This window comes from Pan paniscus, chromosome 22 (assembly GCF_029289425.2).
Source record: "Pan paniscus chromosome 22, NHGRI_mPanPan1-v2.0_pri, whole genome shotgun sequence".
Lineage (NCBI taxonomy): Eukaryota > Metazoa > Chordata > Mammalia > Primates > Hominidae > Pan > Pan paniscus.
Genome location: NC_073271.2, coordinates 39423587 through 39439490, shown reverse-complemented (window position 1 = coordinate 39439490; position 15904 = coordinate 39423587). Strand labels below are relative to the sequence as shown.

The window sequence follows — 15904 nt, the reverse complement described above, 5'->3', positions numbered from 1 at the left end:
GCGTGGAGGGGCGGGCGCGCCCTCGGCGGTGGGGCCGCCCGCAGTGCCCCCAGCGCCCGGGAGGGGGCGCCCGGCGGAGGGCAGGCGGGCGGGCCTCGGGCGGCGGGCGCCCCTGACGTCACCGGCCCGCGGTCGCCAGGGCAACGGCCTCATCCCGCGCGCGTCAGAGCCGCCAGTCTCTTGGCAACCGCCCGATCTCCCGCTCTCCCTCCGCCCGGCGCTCGGCCGCGCGTCGCTCTGGCGTCAAAGCGACGTCAATGGGCGGCCCCCGCCCGGGCGGCGGGGGCGGGGCAGGGGGCGGGGACTACGGGGGGCGGGCCGGGGCGGGCCGGGGCGGGGCCGGGCGCCGCGTGCGGCGGAGCGCGGCGGCTCCGGGCTGACATGCGGCGCGGCCCCGGAGGCAGCAGCAGCGGCGGCGGCAGCCGGAGCAGTAGGCACCCGAGCAGCGCCAGCGGCCGAGCGGGCGGCTTCCTGGCCTGGGCGCTCCCGGGGCGGCGGAGGTGAGGCGGCGGCAGCGGCGGGCTCCGGGCGGGCGGAGGTGGCCGCCGTGGGGGCTCCGCGCGGGCGCCGGGCCGGGGCTTGGGGTTGCAGCCACCGCGCAGGGTCCCTGGCCTTGCGCGCGCGGGGTTCGCGGGCGGGGTTGGCGGCCTGGCCGCCCTCGGGCTCCCCTTTGTTGGGGGGCCGGGGTAGGAGTGAGTTCGCGGGGCTCAGGGGCTGGGGAGCCGTGGGTCAGGTTGGAGCCGACCGCGGGCGGAGAGACCGGGTGTGGGGGGCGGGTCCGCGATCCCCGAGGTGCCTGGGATGTCGGGGGTGGGGACCGGACGGATCGCGGGCGGCGGGGGCAGGGTGTGGGAGCGGGGCAGGGGGCGGTCCTGGGATCCGGATCTAGCCGACCTCGGGTGGCAGGGCCAGGTGTGGGAGCGGGTCCGCGCCCAGAGGTGCTAAGGGGGTCGAGGGTGGGGACGGAACCGACAGCGGGCGGCGGGAGGCGAGTGTGGAAGCCCGGCTCAGGGGGTCCCGGGATCGGGACGGAACCGGACTCGGGCGGCAGGGGCCTCTATGAGAGCGGGTCCGCGCGCCCCGCGGGGCTCAAGAGGGTCGGGGGTCCGGGTGGAGCGGGCGGCGGGGGCGGGTCCACACCTCCCAAGGGGCTGGAGGGGTCCGTGGATAGAGTGGGGGCGACAGGCGTGGGAGCAGGTCCCTGCGTCCCGTGGGGACTGGGGGCTCCGCGGGCACGGATGGAGCCGACCGCGGGCGGCGGGGGCGCTGGTGGGCTCTGAGCTCTGTGCGGCCCCGCAGGTGCGCGCGGAGCCATGGTTATCATGTCGGAGTTCAGCGCGGACCCCGCGGGCCAGGGTCAGGGCCAGCAGAAACCCCTCCGGGTGGGTTTTTACGACATCGAGCGGACCCTGGGCAAAGGCAACTTCGCGGTGGTGAAGCTGGCGCGGCATCGAGTCACCAAAACGCAGGTGCGTGGGGGCGGCGGGACCCAGCCGGCGGGGCCTCCCCACTGGACCCGGGGCGACCCGACCGTTGGCGGGTGGACCCCATGCAGATTCACTGCTCCAGGCTTGATTGTCGTGGTGGGTAAATAGTAACCGTTTTTAGTTCGGTAAAGAAAAAAAATGCTTTATATTATGTTGCTGCATGATTTGGACATATATTGGGAGAAAGCAGAGAGGATAATAGCAAAAAAAGGACCAACCTAAGATTGCAGTGGTTCATGGACTCAGAGCTAAGCCCTGTAAAGTGAGCCTGCAAATACTTAAGTCACTTACTTAACTCTGATTATTTTAAATAACATTAGTGGTTACTTTGGTTATGTTTTCCCAACTTCTTGTGACCTTTTGGAGACAGAGTGTTGAGAAATTAACTTGCAAAAAATGAAATGTGTCAATTAGGTTGAGGGGTTTTTTTTCTTTTTTTAAAAAAACCCACAGAATATCCTTTTTCTTTTTAAATTTGTAGGTTGCAATAAAAATAATTGATAAAACACGATTAGATTCAAGCAATTTGGAGAAAATCTATCGTGAGGTTCAGCTGATGAAGCTTCTGAACCATCCACACATCATAAAGCTTTACCAGGTAAGGGGTCAGCTTGCCTTTCTCTGCTAATCCTGGCAAATGTGTTATATTTTATTTCCAACAGCATAAGTCTGCAATTTCTGAAGGTGGCTTCCCTTTTGGGGAGTGTGTGGAAGTTGGGCATTTGGTTGTATAAGGTAAATAGATTGATTTTTATAGGCTGTGCAGATATATTTACAATTATTTTATTGCTTTTGGATCATAATTGAGATTTGCTTCATTAGAATTTTATTTAGTATCCTAACCTGATCCAGTTTTAAATGTGTAGAAGTCTGTTGTAAATTTGCTTTACTATGAAAACAGACAAACTCATCTGTAGGTATTGCCACAGGTCACGCATTTAGTATAAAAGGACAAATTTGAGTGAAACTGGAAACTTCCACCTTTGCAGATAATTATTAAACTTTAAAGCCAGCTGCTCTTACTGGTTTTCATTAGTTTATTTTTGCAAGGACAGTAGTGAGCATTTGTTTTCCCTATTTAAACTCTTCCATGAAAAACGGAGAGATGAAAATACTTTTCCATAGTAAGAGCAAGGAGCTTGTCATTTAATCCATGCTAGGAACATGGCTTGCCCTGTCTGTCTGTTGGTTTATTTTGTGACTTAATTTTTGTTCTCATGTTGAAATTAATAAATTATATCATCAGGAAATAAGTACTAATTTAATTAGAACAGCAAAGCAATCATTTACACCTCCCTAATGACAAATGACCACTTTTGCAAGGTGAAATCAAGTCTTCTTGCAGAAGAAGTTCTTTGCAGGTGCTATTTCATCCATTTGTGTTGGGTTGAAGTTCCTCGTAATGATTCTTATGAAATGGAATGTGAGATGACTCTGGGATGTTGTTGTGTGTGTTTGTGCAATTAGGACAGCTCGGTGTACAGTGTGGTAGGAGAGAGAATTATGATTTGAAATTATCCCCCAAAAGCCTCTGCACTAGATTGAAAATAAAAGTAGCAGTATTGGTGGAGCTTATGTTCACCGTGACGACAGTTTGCTCAGTGTCTTTAAGCACAGAATTCATGCCGTGTGCGCCTGGTTTGTGTTTTGTTTCTGTTGTCATTTTTAAGTTGTGTGCTCCATGCCCACTGGTGTACTGCCTGTGCAGCGTGCCCGGCCCATTTCCTCAGGAGTGGGCTGAGCTGGTTTTGTTTTTGACTTTGCTCAAGGGCTGAAACCTAATGGTAGTACCTTCCTTTTCTTCCTGTTCTTCTCCTTTGCCCATTGTGTGGAATTAGCTCCGTTAAAGAAACAAATTGCCCATGTGTTTGCTGCTGAGGTCTTTTCTGGAGGTGCATTTTCTTACTGCTGCTATATGTGATTCTTAACTGTTTGGAGATGATAGAATTCAGTGGTGTAGCAATGACTTTTACTCCTCTGGTTTTGATGCTAATGTCTAATTTTCTTTCTTTTCTTTCTTTCTTCCTGTCTTTTTTTTTTTTTTTTCTTTTTTGAGACGGAGTCTCTGTCCGTCACCCAGGCTGGAGTGCAGTGGCGCGATTTCGGCTCACTGCAACTGCCGCCTCCTGGGTTCAAGCAATTCTTCTGCCTCAGCCTCCCAAGTAGCTGGGGCTACAGGCGCCCGCCACAACACCCAGCTAATTTTTTGTATTTTTAGTAGAGACAGGGTTTCACCGTGTTAGCCAGGATAGTCTGGATCTCCTGACCTTGTGATCCGCCCGCCTCGGCCTCCCAAAGTGCTGGGATTACAGGCATGAGCCACCGCGCCCAGCCACTAGTGTCTAATTTTCATTCCGCTGGCCGGGGCCCCAGAACCCTGCTGAGACACTTCCCTCTTTTTTTCAAGTTTTCAAAAAGTTCAAACACTTTGACTTTTAATTCTTTTCCTCCTCCTCCCTTTCTTCAGTTGGGGACGGGTCAGCAGTGGTCTTAGAGTTATTGTACCACCCACAGGGGCGGGGCAGTTAAAATTCTTGCCAAACTGCTAGAATTTATAGAACACTTTTCTTTTTAGATTTATAACTCAAAGCAGCAATCTTTGAAGCATCTTTTTTTTTTTTGAGATGGAGTCTCACTGTCGCCCAGGCTGGAGTGCAGTGGCGCTATGGATCGTGACTCACTGCAACCTCCACCTCCTGGGTTCAAGCGATTCTCCTACCTCAGCCTCCCAAGTAGCTGGGACTACAGGCACGCGCCACCACACCTGGCTAATTTTTGTATTTTTAGTAGAGATGGGGTTTCACCATGTTGACCAGGCTGGTCTCGAACTCCTAACCTCAAGTGATCAGCCTGGGTGATCCCAAAGTACTGGGATTACAAGCATGAGCCACCACCTCCAGCACAAAGCATCTTTTTAAAGGAATAACTGTATATTTTGAACCCAAAGAAATCTTTTTTCATAAGAATATATTGTTTCATCCTCTCCAAAATTTTTCAATACTCACAGACATAAGTTATATTTTTAAATCTCTTTTTAAGTAAAATAAAGTTATTGATTAGTGAATGAACTTCAAAGGGCTATGTTGGCATGGCTGTTGTGTGGCTACATGCTGAGTGAATGGCTACATGCTGAGTGAATGAGGCTGGATTCTCACAGCCTCATTCATCCTGTCAATAAAGCTGGGTTCCCACAGCCTCATTCATCCTGTCAATCAAGCGAGTGGAAATGGGGTGTGCATTCTCTATTACCCAGGTGGCTCTGACTGTTGGCTGGAATCATCTGTTGCCTACTAGGCTTCTATAAAGCCCAGCAGACTTCCAGCAATCTCCTCCTCTGTAGCCTTCAGAATACTGTCTCTCCTTTTTTGAGATGGAGTCTCGCTCTGTCGCCCAAGTTGGAGTGCAGTGGTACGATCTCGGCTCACTGCAACCTCCGCCTCGCGGGTTCGAATGATCCTCTTGACTCAGCCTCCTGAGTAGCTGGGATTACAGGTGCCCACCACCTCACCTAGCTAGTTTTTGTATTTTTTGTAGAGATGGGGTCTTGCCGTGTTGACCAGGCTGGTCTTGAACTCAAGTGATTCTCCTGCCTTGGCCTCCCGAAGTGCTGGGATTACAGGCGTGAGCCACCATGCCCCGGCCTAAGCATTCTCAAATTGTATGTGAGGTGCCTTGAATTAAATATGACCACAGAGGGGAATTCTAATATATTTAGACCTTTTGTGAGAGCAAAGGTGTATCAGGATAGGCAAGTCAGTGAGGAATTCACCTCTGATTTTTCAAAGCTGTCTTTGTGAGTAGGAATCTCCTGTTTTTTTTTTTATTTGAGAAATTTTTCTTTTTCTTTGCATCTTTAAATGATGAATGCCTTTGTCCTAGAGAAGTTAGAAATTTCCTGGGGTTCTGGTGGATGGTTTGTAGCGCTGCCTTGTGCCTTTTTTGTGCGGTTAAATGTCAGGTCTTTCTTTTTTAGGTTATGGAAACAAAGGATATGCTTTACATCGTCACTGAATTTGCTAAAAATGGAGAAATGTTTGGTAAGCCACACTCATTTTCAGTATCTGTTGAAAACCAATGGCACAAACGTGTCTGGATTTGCGCGGCCAGTGTTTGGGCCACACATCCCAGGACCCCGCGGTGTTCCCCAGGGCTCCATGGGTGGTGGGCAGGCTTTGCCCTGGGGGCTGTAGCTTTGTTTTGTGGCTCCTCAGATTATTTGACTTCCAACGGGCACCTGAGTGAGAACGAGGCGCGGAAGAAGTTCTGGCAAATCCTGTCGGCCGTGGAGTACTGTCACGACCATCACATCGTCCACCGGGACCTCAAGACCGAGAACCTCCTGCTGGATGGCAACATGGACATCAAGCTGGCAGGCACGGAGGCCCCGGGGTGGGAGCAGGGACATCAAGCTGGCAGGCACGGAGGCCCCGGGGTGGGAGCAGGGACATCAAGCTGGCAGGCACGGAGGCCCCGGGGTGGGAGCAGGGACATCAAGCTGGCAGGCACGGAGGCCCCGGGGTGGGAGCAGGGACATCAAGCTGGCAGGCACGGAGGGTCCGGGGTGGGAGCAGGGACATCAAGCTGGCAGGCACGGAGGGTCCGGGGTGGGAGCAGGGACATCAAGCTGGCAGGCACGGAGGCCCCGGGGTGGGAGCAGGGACATCAAGCTGGCAGGCACGGAGGGTCCGGGGTGGGAGCAGGGACATCAAGCTGGCAGGCACGGAGGGTCCGGGGTGGGAGCAGGGACATCAAGCTGGCAGGCACGGAGGGTCCGGGGTGGGAGCAGGGACATCAAGCTGGCAGGCACGGAGGCCCCGGGGTGGGAGCAGGGACATCAAGCTGGCAGGCACGGAGGGTCCGGGGTGGGAGCAGGGACATCAAGCTGGCAGGCACGGAGGCCCCGGGGTGGGAGCAGGGACATCAAGCTGGCAGGCACGGAGGCCCCGGGGTGGGAGCAGGGACATCAAGCTGGCAGGCACGGAGGCCCCGGGGTGGGAGCAGGGACATCAAGCTGGCAGGCACGGAGGCCCCGGGGTGGGAGCAGGGACATCAAGCTGGCAGGCACGGAGGCCCCGGGGTGGGAGCAGGGACATCAAGCTGGCAGGCACGGAGGCCCCGGGGTGGGAGCAGGGACATCAAGCTGGCAGGCACGGAGGGTCCGGGGTGGGAGCAGGGACATCAAGCTGGCAGGCACGGAGGCCCCGGGGTGGGAGCAGGGACATCAAGCTGGCAGGCACGGAGGCCCCGGGGTGGGAGCAGGGACATCAAGCTGGCAGGCACGGAGGGTCCGGGGTGGGAGCAGGGACATCAAGCTGGCAGGCACGGAGGCCCCGGGGTGGGAGCAGGGACATCAAGCTGGCAGGCACGGAGGGTCCGGGGTGGGAGCAGGGACATCAAGCTGGCAGGCACGGAGGGTCCGGGGTGGGAGCAGGGACATCAAGCTGGCAGGCACGGAGGGTCCGGGGTGGGAGCAGGGACATCAAGCTGGCAGGCACGGAGGCCCCGGGGTGGGAGCAGGGACATCAAGCTGGCAGGCACGGAGGGTCCGGGGTGGGAGCAGGGACATCAAGCTGGCAGGCACGGAGGCCCCGGGGTGGGAGCAGGGACATCAAGCTGGCAGGCACGGAGGCCCCGGGGTGGGAGCAGGGACATCAAGCTGGCAGGCACGGAGGCCCCGGGGTGGGAGCAGGGACATCAAGCTGGCAGGCACGGAGGCCCCGGGGTGGGAGCAGGGACATCAAGCTGGCAGGCACGGAGGCCCCGGGGTGGGAGCAGGGACATCAAGCTGGCAGGCACGGAGGGTCCGGGGTGGGAGCAGGGACATCAAGCTGGCAGGCACGGAGGCCCCGGGGTGGGAGCAGGGACATCAAGCTGGCAGGCACGGAGGCCCCGGGGTGGGAGCAGGGACATCAAGCTGGCAGGCACGGAGGCCCCGGGGTGGGAGCAGGGACATCAAGCTGGCAGGCACGGAGGGTCCGGGGTGGGAGCAGGGACATCAAGCTGGCAGGCACGGAGGGTCCGGGGTGGGAGCAGGGACATCAAGCTGGCAGGCACGGAGGCCCCGGGGTGGGAGCAGGGACATCAAGCTGGCAGGCACGGAGGGTCCGGGGTGGGAGCAGGGACATCAAGCTGGCAGGCACGGAGGCCCCGGGGTGGGAGCAGGGACATCAAGCTGGCAGGCACGGAGGCCCCGGGGTGGGAGCAGGGACATCAAGCTGGCAGGCACGGAGGCCCCGGGGTGGGAGCAGGGACATCAAGCTGGCAGGCACGGAGGCCCCGGGGTGGGAGCAGGGACATCAAGCTGGCAGGCACGGAGGCCCCGGGGTGGGAGCAGGGACATCAAGCTGGCAGGCACGGAGGCCCCGGGGTGGGAGCAGGGACATCAAGCTGGCAGGCACGGAGGCCCCGGGGTGGGAGCAGGGACATCAAGCTGGCAGGCACGGAGGCCCCGGGGTGGGAGCAGGGACATCAAGCTGGCAGGCACGGAGGCCCCGGGGTGGGAGCAGGGACATCAAGCTGGCAGGCACGGAGGCCCCGGGGTGGGAGCAGGGACATCAAGCTGGCAGGCACGGAGGCCCCGGGGTGGGAGCAGGGACATCAAGCTGGCAGGCACGGAGGCCCCGGGGTGGGAGCAGGGACATCAAGCTGGCAGGCACGGAGGCCCCGGGGTGGGAGCAGGGACATCAAGCTGGCAGGCACGGAGGGTCCGGGGTGGGAGCAGGGACATCAAGCTGGCAGGCACGGAGGCCCCGGGGTGGGAGCAGGGACATCAAGCTGGCAGGCACGGAGGGTCCGGGGTGGGAGCAGGGACATCAAGCTGGCAGGCACGGAGGCCCCGGGGTGGGAGCAGGGACATCAAGCTGGCAGGCACGGAGGCCCCGGGGTGGGAGCAGGGACATCAAGCTGGCAGGCACGGAGGCCCCGGGGTGGGAGTGTGCCCGCAAGCAGCCCCAGCTTCCCGGCACGTGCCGAAACCGCAGCCCCTTGCCATTTGCCGTTTAACCTCATCCATCTGTTTCTTTGCCACTCAGATTTTGGATTTGGGAATTTCTACAAGTCAGGAGAGCCTCTGTCCACGTGGTGTGGGAGCCCCCCGTATGCCGCCCCGGAAGTCTTTGAGGGGAAGGAGTATGAAGGCCCCCAGCTGGACATCTGGGTAGGAGCCGTGTGCGCGCAGACCCCCTTCCCGAGGCCGCGTTCCCCGAGGGCGCCGTGTTCCCGGGGGCGCCGCCCTGGCGCTGACGTGGCTCTGTGGTCCTCAACAGAGCCTGGGCGTGGTGTTGTACGTCCTGGTCTGCGGTTCTCTCCCCTTCGATGGGCCTAACCTGCCGACGCTGAGACAGCGGGTGCTGGAGGGCCGCTTCCGCATCCCGTTCTTCATGTCTCAAGGTGAGTCGCGTGGTCTCGCCTGGGCAGGGGCCTGTGTCTCCTGCAGCCCGTTCGCGGCTGGCTTCTGAGTCCTTGTTGAGTCTGGGAATCAGGCCCAGGTTACTGTGGGCTGCGGGAGAAACCCAGCCCATGGATGCCTTCTCAGTGCCCTATTTCGAGGGTGGACGGGTGCCCTTGCTGCACAGGCTTGTGCCTTGCGCCTGCCATCCCCGCCCAGTACCCGCACCCAGGGTGCTGGCATCATCCCTGAGTCCAACCCACTGGCTGTGGCTCACCCGGCTTTTCTGTGTCATAAAGATGCCTGTCCACCTGGTGCTCAGGCGTGGGGCACGGCAGAAGGGTGAACCTAAGTGGTTCTCTGTGTGGTGGACACAAAGTGTGGCGGCCCCCAGGGTCTGGATCCCTGGCTGATGGCTCCCCTTGGGTGGCAGGACTGAGCCGATGGCCCGGCCCCTGCTCCTGGGCCCTGGCGTGTCAAACCACGTGGGGCGGTGGGTGGGAGCGCAGGCGAGGTCCCGGCCGCCCTGGCTCAGCCTCCTGGCCCCTCCACAGACTGTGAGAGCCTGATCCGCCGCATGCTGGTGGTGGACCCCGCCAGGCGCATCACCATCGCCCAGATCCGGCAGCACCGGTGGATGCGGGCTGAGCCCTGCTTGCCGGGACCCGCCTGCCCCGCCTTCTCCGCACACAGCTACACCTCCAACCTGGGCGACTACGATGAGCAGGCGCTGGGTATCATGCAGACCCTGGGCGTTGACCGGCAGAGGACGGTGGAGGTGAGCCTGGCCACACTTGCCCTGGCCTCACCCGCAGGGCCTAGGCAGCTGTCTCAGGGGGAGCAGGCACTCACCAGCTGAGTTAAAACGGGAGCACAGGCTAATTTAGTGGCCGGCTTGTCCACCCCACTAAAGGATATTCTCAGTCACCCAAGAATAACCTGGGATCGGGTGGGCCCTGGGGCTCCCCGCCGTCCCCATGCTGATCTCTGCTCCTCTTGTTCCCAGTCACTGCAAAACAGCAGCTATAACCACTTTGCTGCCATTTATTACCTCCTCCTCGAGCGGCTCAAGGAGTATCGGAATGCCCAGTGCGCCCGCCCCGGGCCTGCCAGGCAGCCGCGGCCTCGGAGCTCGGACCTCAGTGGTTTGGAGGTGAGGGGGAGGAGTCTCCTCCCGGGCCCCAGGCTCCCTCCCCTGTCAGGCACCGGCTTGGAGGGCAGTTCCTTGCGTGGGCAGCGGGTCCCAGGCCTCGTGGGGAAGGGGGTGCCAGCTGCTGGGGGCTGGACTCTGCCCAGAGGCCACTTGTCCCTGACTCATCCCTGGGGCCGGCCTGTCACGCCGCCTTCTGGCAGCGCAGCACCAGCACCTGGTCCTGAGCCCAGCCTGGCCAGCCAGTGTCCCTCCGTCAGCTGTCATGCCCACCAGCGAGGCAGCTTGCACTCCAGACAGAAGCCAGCTTGTTTCTTCTCTTGATGGCGCTGGTGGTCCGGAGGCGCTCCCCTGACAGCCTCTTTCCCGTCTGCCGGCCCCAGGTGCCTCAGGAAGGTCTTTCCACCGACCCTTTCCGACCCGCCTTGCTGTGCCCGCAGCCGCAGACCTTGGTGCAGTCCGTCCTCCAGGCCGAGATGGACTGTGAGCTCCAGAGCTCGCTGCAGTGGGTGAGTGCCCACAGCGGGTGTGGAGAGGGCTTGCCTCACCCCAGCCCTGGTGCCCCCGGTGTGCCCGGGTCACCTGGAGCCCGAGAAGTCACTGGCTTGTGTCTCTCCAACGCAGCCCTTGTTCTTCCCGGTGGATGCCAGCTGCAGCGGAGTGTTCCGGCCCCGGCCCGTGTCCCCAAGCAGCCTGCTGGACACAGCCATCAGTGAGGAGGCCAGGCAGGGGCCGGGCCTAGAGGAGGAGCAGGACACGCAGGAGTCCCTGCCCAGTAGCACGGGCCGGAGGCACACCCTGGCCGAGGTCTCCACCCGCCTCTCCCCACTCACCGCTCCATGTAAGTGTCCCCGGGGGCCCAGGAGGACACCGGTGGATAGGCTTACAGTCGACGTGAGGGTGGGCTAATTTAGAATGGACGTTTTGCCTGGCAGCCTCTCAGGTTGGACTTCTCAGGATTTGCCATTTGTTTTAATCCCTGAGACCACACAGTTGATGTTTAGAGCCTGCCCTGCATGTGGTCGTTCTAGTGGAGGATACAGCATGGGGTCTGGCCTCCAGCAGGGTCCTCCCCAGGCCGCCCCTAGGTGCTGGGAGGGCAGCCCCTTGGCCTGAGGTCCACTATGACCTGCCCCCTGCAGCTGCACCGTGATGGTGGCTTGCCTTTGTGGCTCCCTGGGCTCTGGTGGCCTCGAGCCCTCTTCCCACCAGGTTGAGGGTGGGGATGGGGAGGCCAGCGCAGCCATGTGTGCCCAGCAGTGGCCGGGGGAGCCTGTTCCTCTGCACTGCAGCATCAAAAGCGCTGTCCTCCCCCCACAGGTATAGTCGTCTCCCCCTCCACCACGGCAAGTCCTGCAGAGGGAACCAGCTCTGACAGTTGTCTGACCTTCTCTGCGAGCAAAAGCCCCGCGGGGCTCAGTGGCACCCCGGCCACTCAGGGGCTGCTGGGCGCCTGCTCCCCGGTCAGGCTGGCCTCACCCTTCCTGGGGTCGCAGTCCGCCACCCCAGTGCTGCAGGCTCAGGGGGGCTTGGGAGGAGCTGTTCTGCTCCCTGTCAGCTTCCAGGAGGGACGGCGGGCGTCGGACACCTCACTGACTCAAGGTGAGCCACGCTCCTCCCACACTTACCTCCACCTTCCCCAGGGGACCATGTGTGTCTCTGGCAGTACGTGACTTTGTCCGTGATGGCAGATGGCACCCCCTGTTCTCCACCGGGCCTGGGTGGGACCCTCAGTGCTCTGGGCAGGCTGGGGTGCTCAGTGCTCTGGTGGCTCGGGGGGTCACGGCCTGCTGGGATAGACACACATGTGGGTCCCTGAGCACGCGGCCTCCATGGCTGGTTCTGAAAGCACAGGAGACGACTCTGTGCTGGGCAGCACCTCCCGACTTGGAGGAGGGAGGGCCCCTGGCTGCCGGCTGCCTCCACGCCATCCTGGGGCTTAGGTGCCAGACTCCTGTCCAGACGTGCTTGTGTCACCCGTCCTTTCCTTACCCCCAACCTGAGGCTTGGAAACCCCCTAAGCCAAGGGCCGTGGATGCTGGGCTGAGAGCCGGGTGGCCGTTGACCTCCTGATTCATTCTCCCTGCAGGGCTGAAGGCCTTTCGGCAGCAGCTGAGGAAGACCACGCGGACCAAAGGGTTTCTGGGACTGAACAAAATCAAGGGGCTGGCTCGCCAGGTGTGCCAGGCCCCCGCCAGCCGGGCCAGCAGGGGCGGCCTGAGCCCCTTCCACGCCCCTGCACAGAGCCCAGGCCTGCACGGCGGCGCAGCCGGCAGCCGGGAGGGCTGGAGCCTGCTGGAGGAGGTGCTAGAGCAGCAGAGGTAGGGCCTGCCCCCGCCCTGGGACCCCGGGTGGGCACACGGCAGGTTATCTCCTCGAGGAACCTCATCTGCTAAGTGGTTCCCTCCTCTCTGTAGCCCAGTGCACACCCCCGCTCCCAGCCAGGGAGATGTGTGGGGCGTAGGTCCTAGGTGCTGAGCCACGGAGGTGCAGCAGGCGGGCGTGTCCTTTAAAGTCCCTGGGTGGGTGAGGGTGGCGGGGAGCGAGGGCGCCTTGTGGCCGCATCTCTGAGCTGCTGAGAAACCCGGTGGAGAATGAAAGGTGGGGCGCAGTCAGGGATCAGCCACGCACCTGCCCTTGGCAGCTGCAGCTGGCAGCTCCACGGGCGGGCCCTGCCACACGGGCACTCGGAAACCTGAGAACCCTGCGAGCCGGCGCAGTGACCACCTGTCCTCTGTTCCCACAGGCTGCTCCAGTTACAGCACCACCCGGCCGCTGCACCTGGCTGCTCACAGGCCCCCCAGCCGGCCCCTGCCCCGTTTGTGATCACCCCCTGTGATGGCCCTGGGGCTGCCCCGCTCCCCAGCACCCTCCTCATGTCGGGGCTCCCGCTGCTGCCGCCCCCACTCCTGCAGACCGGCGTGTCCCCGGTGGCCTCGGCGGCGCAGCTCCTGGACACACACCTGCACATTGGCACCGGCCCCACCGCCCTCCCCGCTGTGCCCCCACCACGCCTGGCCAGGCTGGCCCCAGGTTGTGAGCCCCTGGGGCTGCTGCAGGGGGACTGTGAGATGGAGGACCTGATGCCCTGCTCCCTAGGCACGTTTGTCCTGGTGCAGTGAGGGCAGCCCTGCATCCTGGCGCGGACACTGACTCTTACAGCAATAACTTCAGAGGAGGTGAAGACATCTGGACTCAAAGCCAAGAACTTTCTAGAAGCGAAATAAGCAATACATTAGGTGTTTTGGCTTTTTAGTTTATTTTTGTTTTATTTTTTTCTTGCACTGAGTGACCTCAACTTTGAGTAGGGACTGGAAACTTTAGGAAGAAAGATAATTGAGGGGCGTGTCTGGGGGCGGGGGCAGGAGGGGAGCGGGGTGGAGGGAACACATGTGCAGTGCCGTGGTGTGGGGATCTCAGCCCCTCTCTCTGGGTTCGTCGTGGTTGAGATGATTACCTCGGACGTCTACGGAAACGAGCGGACGCATTGTTGTCCGCTTGTGTGTGTGTGTGTGTGTGCGCGCGCGCGTGCGTGCGCGCGCGTGCATTGATTACTATCCATTTCTTTAATCAACACTCTCCACTTCCTGATTTCTGCTTTAAGGAAAACTGTGAACTTTCTGCTTCATGTATCAGTTTTAAAGCAGCCCAGGCAAAGATCATCTACAGATTCTAGGAATTCTCTCCCCTGAAATCAAAACCTGGAAGACTTTTTTTTCTTATTTTAGTTGAGAAGTTTCATAAACTGCTCAAGAATTAGTTTTCCAGGACTCTTCGGAGGAACGGCAGGAAGAACCTCAGAGAGGGCAGAGGTGAATTCAAAGTGCTGGGGACTCCGTCCTGAGGGCCACTTGGCCCTGAGCCCCTGGGTGCCCTTGCGGAAGCCCAGAAGCTTCTTCCTGCTGCACCTCCCGTTTCCGCTGCTGCTGACGTTTATGCATTTCATGATGGGGTCCAACAAGAACACCTGACTTGGGTGAAGTTGTGCAATATTGGAGGCTGACTGCAGGGCTGGGCAGCTGGGAGGCAGGCTCATGGCTCAGGGCTCAGGGCCGTGCCTGCCCTGGGCCGGGACCCCCCTCCCCACCCCCCACCTAGGCTCTTTGGCTTTTGTTCAAGGAAGGTAAAGTGAGAGGTTTAGGTCAGTGTTTTTAAGTTTTTCTTCTTTTTTAAAGCAAATCCTGTATATGTATCTACATGGGAGACAGGTAGACACTACTTATTTGTTACATTTTGTACTACACGTTTGTGTTCCAGGTGTCAGCTTCCCTCACTCCTCTTGTTAAGAAGCGTCCCTGTCAGCACAGGTGTGCATTGAGGAAGGGGCCCCAGGGCCTTTGCTCCCTCAGCACTGGGGTGGAGGCGGCAGGAAGGGGCGGCCCTTACCTGGCAGGTCTGGGCGCACCTTTGGCAGGTGGACTCCGTGGGGCTCCACCAGCCAGAAGCCTCTGGAAGGCAACGAAGGCAATGCTGCTCCCTGAGTCCAGTCCCCGCCCCCAAACCCAGCCCAGGTGCCTTCAGCTACTTCGGCTTCTTAAACCCTGCAGTGTTAAACAGAGGCATTGAGAAAGGGGAAAGGCGGGTATTTTTAAAAGCCAAAGATTGACCCAGTTACTTGAGGGTAGGGAGGCGGGCCCAGTGCAGGAGGCTGCATCCCTGGCCTGCTGGTGCCCACCGGGGGCTGTGCCTGTGCCGGGCCGCAGGGAAGCTGGCTGCCCCCATTCCTGCTGCTGCTGCTGCTGCTGCTCTGTGGCTGTTTCAAAGACTGGGCGAAAGGCTGTCCGGAGGGCAGACCAGGTGCCTTGCCGCAGAGAAAACACCAAAGTCTCCTGTTCGCTCATAAAGAAGTTTTTGGGATGGGAGAGAATCCAGACCATCTTGGGGCAGCCAGGCCCTTGCCTTCATTTTTACAGAGGTAGCACAATTGATTCCAACACAAAACCCCTTCCCCTTTTTAAAATGATTTCTGTTCTAATGCCATAGATCAAAGGCCTCAGAAACCATTGTGTGTTTCCTCTTTGAAGCAATGACAAGCACTTTACTTTCACGGTGGTTTTTGTTTTTCTTATTGCTGTGGAACCTCTCTTGGAGGACGTTAAAGGCGTGTTTTACTTGTTTTTTTAAGAGTGTGTGATGTGTGTTTTGTAGATTTCTTGACAGTGCTGTAATACAGACGGCAATGCAATAGCCTATTTAAAGACACTACGTGATCTGATTGAGATGTACATAGTTTTTTTTTTTTTTACCATAACTGAATTATTTTATCTCTTATGTTAACATGAGAAATGTATGCCAAATGATTAGTTGATGTATGTTTTTTAATTTAATATTTAAATAAAATATTTGGAAGGAAAAAACCTTGACTTTTTCCCTTCCTCTCTCTCTCATCTCTCTGGGAGCTCTTTCCTTCCAAGCGGCTTCCCTGAGAGGCCACATCCTCCAGGCTTGTAGAAGTTTCAAATCTTAAAGAGGAGGGCACAGAGCCAACTCCTGCATTCCACCTCACTGCAGGGAACTAATGGCCTTCCGTCAGCAGAGGACCCCTCCCCCTGCGGCAGCCACAGGTGGCCCCGTGGTCTGCCCCCTCCTCAGGACCCTTCCCCAGTGGCCGGGCTCAGTCACTGAAAGTCTCAGCCCCGCCCGGGGCTGCCGGCACCATCCATCCTTACCCCATCCTCCGCCAGGTTCTCTGAGTCTGGTTATAAATTAAGCAGTTGGAAGAATCTCACAGCCAAACCATTTCCTGGTCTCTGAAAGACTTCACCACCTTCTAGCAAGAAGGCACACACTGCTGCTTTATGAGAACAAAGGACTTGTTCATGTTGTCACCTGGTGGATATTTTGGTTAAAAAAAGCTCTTCAACCTCTTCGCTCCCATTA

The 15904-nt window shown here is 58.9% G+C and overlaps 1 protein-coding gene across 2 annotated transcripts; it reads left to right on the top strand.

Annotated features, from left to right (window-relative positions):
- Positions 1 to 344: 344 nt before the first annotated feature.
- Positions 345 to 15411, top strand: SIK1 (salt inducible kinase 1). 2 transcript variants are annotated; one of them, XM_034947872.3, is made up of 14 exons: positions 345 to 500; positions 1300 to 1469; positions 1969 to 2085; positions 5461 to 5524; positions 5699 to 5860; positions 8519 to 8643; positions 8753 to 8876; positions 9429 to 9652; positions 9881 to 10027; positions 10408 to 10533; positions 10649 to 10865; positions 11345 to 11626; positions 12114 to 12345; positions 12771 to 15411. In XM_034947872.3, the coding sequence occupies exons 2-14, from the start codon at positions 1314 to 1316 to the stop codon at positions 13144 to 13146; spliced, it is 2352 nt and encodes a 783-aa protein (XP_034803763.2). In that variant the 5' UTR covers positions 345 to 500; positions 1300 to 1313; the 3' UTR covers positions 13147 to 15411. The 2 variants fall into 2 exon arrangements, with proteins under 2 accessions (XP_034803763.2, XP_054961241.2); XM_055105266.2 differs by lacking the exon at positions 345 to 500 and adding an exon at positions 593 to 692.
- Positions 15412 to 15904: the final 493 nt, after the last annotated feature.

Coding starts and splice junctions, on each gene's coding strand:
- SIK1 (XM_034947872.3), top strand. CDS start 1,314: ATGGTTATCATGTCGGAGTTCAGCGCGGACCCCGCGGGCCAGGGTCAG. Junction 1,470..1,968: donor ATCGAGTCACCAAAACGCAG/GTGCGTGGGGGC, acceptor TTAAATTTGTAG/GTTGCAATAAAAATAATTGA. Junction 9,653..9,880: donor ACCGGCAGAGGACGGTGGAG/GTGAGCCTGGCC, acceptor TCTTGTTCCCAG/TCACTGCAAAACAGCAGCTA.